Here is an 8,700-nt window from a genome sequence, read left to right as displayed (position 1 = left end):
CACAAAAACAAATCCGAGTTTTAGGGTTTCTTTTCCTCAAAATTTTGATTTCTTTGTTACTTCTCTGTCGATTCGTTTCTATCCCATTCTCCGTTTCAAATCCAGAAACTAGGGTTTCGCAATGGCGACAGCGACAAGTCAGGGTCGTGATCCGCTGTTCGTGTCAAAATCTGTTCGCGCGGCAGAGATAAAGATTAGGTTTGCGGATATCATTGTCAAGTCGAGTAGTAACAAGCCTGAGGCAATGATGAAGATGAGAAGAGAGAAGCAGAGGAAGCTTCTTCAAGAAGAAAAAGCAAGAATGAGAATGAGACAAGAGGCAAGGCTTGCGGTGCTGAAGGTGGAAGAAGAAGAAGCAAGATCCGATTGTAGGTATGAAAATCCTCTGTCTGTCGAAAAAGAACTGTTGAATCTCATTGGCGGTTCCCGTCGGGCAAGAGATCGATCTTTGTTTAAACAGTTTGGGTTGGTTTTAAAACCCGATGTGGATGATGATGTTCTTGATGATCTTGAGGAAGGTCAAATATTTTAGAGTCCTCTAGTAGAAGAGTATCGTGACTAGTGAAAAAATTGAATCTTGTGCATAGAAACAGAGTTTGGGTTGGGTTGGTCTTAACGAGTGTTGATGATGATCTGGAGAAAGCTGAAGTCGTTTAGAGTCTAGTATCCTGAGAATCATCTTTTTCTTATTTGTTTTCTCTGTATTCCTCTGTGATCATCGTATAGAATTGTTTGTTCCCTACTTCTTCTTAAAGTGGATGATCATCGTGTAGAATTTGTTTGTTGGTTAATGGGTTCTTTTTTCTATTAAAAGGTCTTGTTTTTTTACTTGTCTTCTCTTCTTTTCTTACTTTGCTTTCAATTTTGTTAAACCAATTCGGAGTTTCTTAGTCTTCTTGGTTTCATTATACATATAACATGTAAGTTACTCATCGTCTACTTCAACCAATTTTGACCATTCATTCAATTTGATTTATTAGATAACATCTACTTGAGTTCACTTCTCATGTCATTGCTTAAGCTTCTCTGGATTTTACACTGCCACTCTAGTGGACATTGCCTTAAATTCGTTGGTTCTGTTTTTTTATTTGGTTCTTTCATAAATCATCCTTTGCATCTCTTTTTAATTTTTCTCCTTTCTGTTTCAATGACATTTTTCTTGTGATTTTGTTACACTTTTATCTTCTGTGAACATTGGTGTAACCGAACTCTGTTTTTTACAAAGAACAAATATGTCTGAATTCGCTTTGACCATTTTTAAATTTTATTATTCGGCTTCTTTCTAACTGCTTTCTGTTCATCAAATGCGTTGCAGATCTGAGGGATGACAAACTGTTCTTGATTGACCACCATGTTACAAGTGCTCAGGTACACATAATTTTCTGTCATATTGGTTTTGTTTTAACCCCGTTCATGGATCAGAAAGTTTTGCTTGGAAGAGGCTTACATGAAAAAACTGTCTTTATACTCCGTGTTTGGTTTTCTTTGACCCTTTCCTTCATTCGTAGGTGTTGACTACGATAAATCCTTTTTTGTATCTCTGTGTTTGATTAATAACCATCTCAAGATTTTTGCAGATATCCAAAGGAATCAGAGCATATCACTCTTGCATAGTAGACATGAATAACGTAAACAAGGTAAAATGGCTAGATGATACTTCTGTTGTTGGCTCTATCTTTGGTCTTCCTTTGATTTTAGTGATTTTAGTGGTTCTCTGTTGTATAGAGAAAGTTTGTGAAAGGGCCAATGATATAAGAGAGACGAAGCAAGCAACATCTAAGATGAGAAGGAGATAAGAGTGTGAACCATTGCTGATGAGTTCTGATCTGGTGTTTAATAAGACACCGTGTTAAATATTGAAAAGTGTTGACTTTAAGGTGTGAACACATATCGAGATCTGGATTCAAAATGTATCTTCTATATATTTTTATGAAAACTCATTCTAATAAAATAATAGAGTTTTGAGTCTCTTTCTAGTCTCTCTCTAGTTCTTTATTCTCTCTAATCTTATAATCTCTTTAATCTCATACAAAACATTCATATTAAACCTTAATCACACTATAAACACACAAAAGTGTTTATGGTATCAGAGCCAGGTTCTTCAAAAAGGAGAGAGTGTGGTTTCTGTTTCATAATTAAAAAAAAAAAATCTGAATGTTCTTGAGTGTTCTTGAGGTTTTCTCCAAGTTAGATCTTTGAAAAACTCAAGTTTGTCCCTGTTGGTGTTTATTTTGGAGATTCAGTTTCAAGATAGTTCCTTTAACTGTTTGACAAGCTCAGAAGTATTTTCTAGCTTGTGGAGGAGTTTTGCATGAGCTATTAGAAGGAGATCCAAGCTAAAGATGGAACCTTTAAGAGAAATGGCAACTGAAAAAGGCCAAACAAGAAGTCTGAGAGATGGAGAGGAAGCTGCTCAAAGAAACACTATACAGAGTGGGATTGAATCAGCTCATGAAGAAAAATCCAAACTTGTGAAGGTGTGTGATGACAAAGGATTGATCCGCAACTGGAAACAAGAAGAGGATGAGATTTATCAGCTTGTGGGAAGGCTGAAAGAAGTGTGGCTGGAGCTTATGGCGAGGTCGGAAACAATTCAAGAAATGAGAGAACAAGATGGTGTCTTTAGCTTTCTTGTAGCCGAGATGTGTGAGCTTGTTCAATACACTTGTGATGTGTATGAGAAGAGCAAGGTATCAACTCAAGTGAAGGGTGGTACTAACTTTAAAAGAGGAAGGTTAAGAAAGCTTTCCAAGAAATGGTTCAAGATGAGAAAAGCTTAGAGAAGGGACAGAAAGTCAGAGTATCTAAGTGATAAGATGAGCTTAAAGATGATCAAGAAAGCTGCGCAAAAGTTGGTGAGAGGAGAGTGTTCTTATTCTGCCTACATTGGGAACTCATGTGAGGAAAGTATAGGTGTGAGGGAGCAGGAGACCAAAGCAGCAGATGATCCTATTACAAAGAAGAAATGGGATGAGTTTGTTAAGTATGTGTATGCTTTGGCTACGATCCGGAGTCAAGGAGCTCCTGCCTCAACATCCACAACCAAACCCATCATCATTGATTCTGGAGCAAGTCATCATATGATCAGTGATAGGAGTCTGATCAGTGAGGTCAAAGCTGCAACAGGGAGTGTTATGATAGCTAATGGTTCTCGAATTCCAATAGAAGGAGTGGGAAACCTGAAGTTGTTTGAAAAGAACACACCTGCTTTCTATCTACCTCAGTTTACTTCAAATTTGATCTCGGTGAAGAAAGCCACAATTGATCTAGACTGTCAAGTGGTATTCAGACCAAATGAAGTTGAGTTCCAAGACTTGAAAACTGGAAGAGTTATTGGCAGAGGAGACAGCAAGAATCAGCTCTATCATCTCCAAATGGCTAAGATTCCTAAACCTCTTGATTCTATATGCTTAAGTAGTGCTGCTAGTAGAGTGGATAGTAGTACTTGGCATGCTAGGTTGGGTGTAACACCCCCAAACCATTTTTAGACATCGGTCAGCCAGTCAGGCAATAAATAAAACATGCCCAAAAGACTTTCCTCTGCCCGGTCCAGAAATGTTACAACGGGTTAAGAATAGACTTTCCAAGTCACAAAATAAGATTAAGTAACCCAGATTATCCATTCAAAACTCGTTTCCTCTAATCTTCGGTCTTAGGCTTTGCAACCCGTTCCGAGTCATAGAGTTGTGTTAGGTCGGACTAACCTAATATCAGATTCAACACGTCACGAATATAAAACATACTTTATATCATATATATATATATATATATATCATATTGAGTCCACAAGCCCAAAATATTATACATATGGTCCATGGACGCAACCGAAAGTAAAACATACATTCATATATCTTGAAACGAGTCTTTAGCAAAAGATGTCCAATTTACACCAGCTCCTACAGTTCCGCGAGCTCTATGGTCTTTACTACTGGTTACCTGCAAGAATGGTGAGGAGTGAGCGAACTAATTTCACTCAGTGAATCAGGGTTCCCAATCTAGCATATACAACTACCCGTTATCCCAAACCCAACCCCAAACACAAGCAATACGGGTAGTTCAACAATTAATAAACAAAGCATTAAAGCAGTAAACAATAAATCAAAATGCATATATATAATCCTAGGGCCCAACAGAATCATTCTTCCTCCATACAAGGGACACCGGCAATCCCTTCACTATTACACCACAAAGGCGTAGGCGCTCGGGAATCTGCCCGGTCACGGTCCTCAATCGGAATCGCCGTGCCCCGGTCCTCTATCGGACTCGCCGGGGGCTGTCACATCTATGTGTGACACTCGGCCTTGGTGATCAAGCCAAGTTAAACCGAGCCCACCACTTTCCGGACCACGACCGGCTTAGTGGTATCATTTGAGGAAGCGATGACCTGCAACTACTAGAACCACTACGAGGTTCTAACACAACAGTACCAACACGAGGTACGAAAATACCAACAATATACAATAAACACACAATTACAATAACCCGAGTGCTTAGACTAGTCTTGCTATCCACTTAGCACAGACATCGTCTCAAGCCCCAGAACCACAAACTGACACCTAGACCGGTCCAGCTTTGATAGCTCAGGAACCGTCTCCGATGTCAAGAATCTGTATTAAAAATTGTTAACAAACAATTAACCGTGACTCACAGTGATTAACCGAGGCGGTTTGACTCTTTGATTCCGGAAGCTGACCAAACCCTTTTTATCCACTTCAAATCTTTGTCTTGGTTCCGTATCGATAATCCCGCGATCTTTGCTTCTCTTAGTTCTCTAAAACTATTTTCTTATTTTTCTTATCTCTCCTTTTCTTTCTTTTTCTTTTTATTTCTTTTCTCTTCTCTTGCTCTCTTTTCTTGTCTCTTGGTCACGTTGAGATGATGAGGAAATGGAGGAGCTGACCTTCCTTTTATAGTGGAACCAGGTGAATAGGTTTGTGACAGCTGCCCCACCATTTCTCTTTGATGACCACGTTTCATCATGACTAAGCTAAACCTTCCTTTCCATAATGGCCACGTGAATATGTGATTCCACTAATGCATCTGTCTGTGACACCTCACTCACAATTTTAACTAATCATCTCCTTGTCTCCTTATTCTCCCACGTAGCTATCAACTTTAATTTGCCTCCCCTCCAACATGAGCACGTGGTGATGACTAAGCCAAACTGAAGATGATTCACTCCTCTCCCTTTCTTTGGCCACGTTGATTGTAACCAAACCATAAGAAATATAAAATATTTCTTTGTCTCTTCCTCCCTTTTAATGCATTAACCACTTTTCATCCGTAGCTCCATATATTTTTGTCTTCACATAAATTTATTTTCGAGAAATAAATTACGAATTCGTAATAAATTCCCAAAATAAATTATTTGAATTATTTATTTAAAAATAATTCTTTTCATGAAGACGGGGTGTTACATCCTTCTCCCCTTATAAGAATTCGTCCCCGAATTCTTTAAGGTTTCGATGATTCCCCTTCTTCCATCACTACATCTTCATGGAAGAACTCTGGATGCGATACTTTGAATCTCGACTCATCTTCCCAGGTTACTATTATACGGTTCCGCTTGCCCCAGAAAACTTGAACTTGAGGAATCTCTCGGTTCTTTAACTTTCGTATCCGCCGTTCACCTATTCGGATCGGTCCCTCTGGATATGTGAGGTTTGTTTGCAGGTTTTCGATTTTCTCCGTCTCAATAGCATTAGGATCATAGATATGCTTTCGCAGCATTGATACATGAAACACCGGATGTATCCGCATCTCTTCAGGTAGGTTTAGACGATAAGCTACTTCTCCGATTCGTTCTGTAATCTGATAAGGCCCGATGAATCTTATCGCTAGTTTCCCGACCTTCCCGAATCGATCCTTTCCTTTCTGAGGTGATACTTTCAGATAAACCCAATCACCAATACTGAAAACCACTTCTCGTCTTGATTGATCGGCGTATTTCTTTTGTCTATCCTGAGCTTTCTTCATATTGGCTTGAATGATCTCTAGCTTTTTCATCGTCTCTTCTACGATTGCAGGTCCGAACTCTCTTCTTTCTCCAACTTCGGTCCAGCATAAAGGCGTTTTGCATGGCCGACCATAAAGCGCTTCATATGGTGCCATACCTATGCTAGAATGATAGCTGTTGTTGTAGGAGAATTCGATTAATGGTAAATGTTTCTCCCAGCTTCCCGCCCAATCTAATATACACATTCGCATCATGTCTTCTATGGTGCGAATGGTCCTCTCGGTTTGGCTGTCTGTCTCAGGATGATACGCGGTGCTAATGAACAACTGGGTCCCCAAATGCTCTTGTAACGCTTTCCAAAAATTTGAGGTGAATCTAGGATCTCGATCGGAGACTATATCTGTTGGCACACCATGCAACTTCACAATCTGGTCCACATACATCTCTGCCAATACTTCTACTTTATCGGTCTCTTTCATAGGTAACAAGTGTGCCACTTTCGTCAATCTGTCGACAATCACCCATATTGCATTATTCGATCTTCCTCGAGCCGTGGGTAATCCAGTGATGAAATCCATAGATATGGAATCCCATTTCCACTGAGGTATTGGTAAGCTTTGTAACAACCCTCCTGGAATTTGATGCTCCATCTTGACTTGTTGACATGTCTGGCACTGAGCCACCCATCGCGCCACTGATTTCTTCATTCCTGGCCAATGATAATATCTTCGGATATCTCGGTACATCTTCGTACTCCCAGGGTGGATACTAAGTAACGAGTGATGCGCCCACTTCAAAATCTCATCTCGTAACCCTTCTCCCTGAGTTATTGAGATCCTGCCATTAAGTAGAAGTGTACCATCAGCCGCCAAATGATAGCCACTTTGGTTTTGACCTTCTTGATTTTTGACTTCCTCGATGATTCTTTTTAACTTTTCATCGCGTTGTTGCTCCTATTTGATCCGTGCGAGTAAACTTGCCTTGTTTACTGCATGAATACCCAGAGGCTCACTTGGCTCTCCTTCGACGGCCCATAATGTTATCAGCTTGAGTTCACTTGATAACGCTTCCACTTCTTGTCCAACATCGGACGCCAACTTTCTACGACTTAGTGCATCTGCGACTACATTAGCTTTGCCGGGGTGATATTGAATCTTCAGGTCGTAGTCTGCTACAAACTCCATCCATCGCCTTTGTCGGAGGTTCAGATCAGGTTGTGTGAACAAGTACTTGAGACTTTTATGATCCGTGAATACTTCCACGACTTCACCATACAAGTAGGACCTCCAAATTCTTAATGCAAACACCACTGCTGCCATTTCTAAGTCATGGGTTGGGTAGTTCTCTTCGTGTTTCCTGAGTTGCCTTGATGCATAAGCAATGACTTTGCCTTCCTGCATCAGCACACAACCCAATCCAACTCTAGAGGCATCTGCGTACACAGTATAAGGTTTACCTTGTTCAGGTAATGCCAATACCGGTGCTGTGGTCAAAGATTTCTTCAATCCTTGAAATGCTTCGTCCGTTTCATTTCCCCATATGAATGGAACTCCTTTTCCAGTCAACTTTGTCATAGGCTTCGCGATCGATGAAAAGTCCTTGACGAACTTTCGATAGTACCCGGCCAAACCAAGGAAACTTCTTACCTCGGTTACCGTAGTTGGCCTTGGCCATTCTTCAATGGATCTCACCTTTTCTGAATCTACAGAAACTCCTTCTCCGGACACTCGGTGCCCCAAGAACCCAATCTCTCTCTTCCAAAAAGAACACTTGCTGAACTTTGCATATAGCTTTTGTTCTCTCAACCGTTCTATTACTAGCTTCAAATGTGCTTCGTGATCCTCCTTCGTCTTGGAGTATATTAAAATGTCATCGATGAAAATTATCACGAACTTATCGAGATAATCATGGAAGACTTCATTCATCAATCTCATGAAAGCCGCCGGTGCATTAGTAAGGCCAAAAGGCATTACCACGAACTCGTATTGTCCATAACGAGTTCTAAATGCAGTCTTCATGACATCACCTTCTGTGATTGGAATCTGATGATAGCCCGACGCCAAGTCGATCTTTGAAAACCAACTTGCGCCTCTTAACTGATCCAACAACTCGTCTATCCTCGGAAGAGGATACTTGTCTTTGATCGTGATATTGTTGATTCCCCGGTAATCAATACAAAGCCTCATACTTCCATCCTTCTTCTTGACAAACAAGACCGGAGCTCCCCAAGGTGATGAGCTAGGTATTATGAAACCTTTCTCCATTAGATCTTCTAGTTGTTTCTTCAATTCTGCCAACTCTGCAGGGGCCATGCGGTAAGGAGCCTTTGCTATCGGCTTTGCTCCAGGTTCCAAGTTAATTGTGAAAGGGTTACTCTGAGGTGGAGGTAACTCTTTTAAAGCTGCAAACACATCCTCGAACTCTTGTACTACAACAATATCCTTGATTTCAACTTCGCTGCTAGTGGGTCCTTCACTAGCGGTTACTGTTACCAGATACACCTCTCCATCTTTAAGCAAATCTTCCACTCTCAAAGCAGCTACTAAAGACACAGTCTTGCTTGGACTGATCCCGTAGAACACCAATTGCCTCTGTCCTTTCTGCTTGAACAAAATACGACCCTTTGCACAATCCAACTGCGCCTGATAGCCTGATAACCAATCCATACCCAGGATAACCTCATATCCTTTTAACGGCATCACCAACAAATCTGCCGAGAATACCTTCTCACAAATTACTAACGG

General features: G+C 40.6%; 1 protein-coding gene across 3 annotated transcripts; it reads left to right on the top strand.

Annotated features, from left to right (window-relative positions):
* Positions 1-2,160, top strand: LOC130505826 (uncharacterized). Of its 3 annotated transcripts, XM_057000444.1 has the most exons (4): positions 1-368; positions 1,316-1,368; positions 1,578-1,637; positions 1,726-2,160. In XM_057000444.1, exons 1-4 carry the CDS (start codon positions 122-124, stop codon positions 1,753-1,755), a joined length of 390 nt encoding a protein of 129 aa, XP_056856424.1. In that variant the 5' UTR covers positions 1-121; the 3' UTR covers positions 1,756-2,160. The 3 variants fall into 3 exon arrangements, 2 of the variants coding, with proteins under 2 accessions (XP_056856424.1, XP_056856423.1); XR_008941812.1 differs by having other exon boundaries at positions 1-372; positions 1,578-2,160; XM_057000443.1 differs by having other exon boundaries at positions 1,578-2,160.
* Positions 2,161-8,700: the final 6,540 nt, after the last annotated feature.

This window comes from Raphanus sativus, unplaced genomic scaffold, assembly GCF_000801105.2.
Source record: "Raphanus sativus cultivar WK10039 unplaced genomic scaffold, ASM80110v3 Scaffold2617, whole genome shotgun sequence".
Taxonomy (NCBI): Eukaryota; Viridiplantae; Streptophyta; class Magnoliopsida; order Brassicales; family Brassicaceae; genus Raphanus; species Raphanus sativus.
The sequence above is the reverse complement of the archived record's forward strand: the minus strand, read 5'-3'. Positions and strand labels throughout refer to the sequence as shown.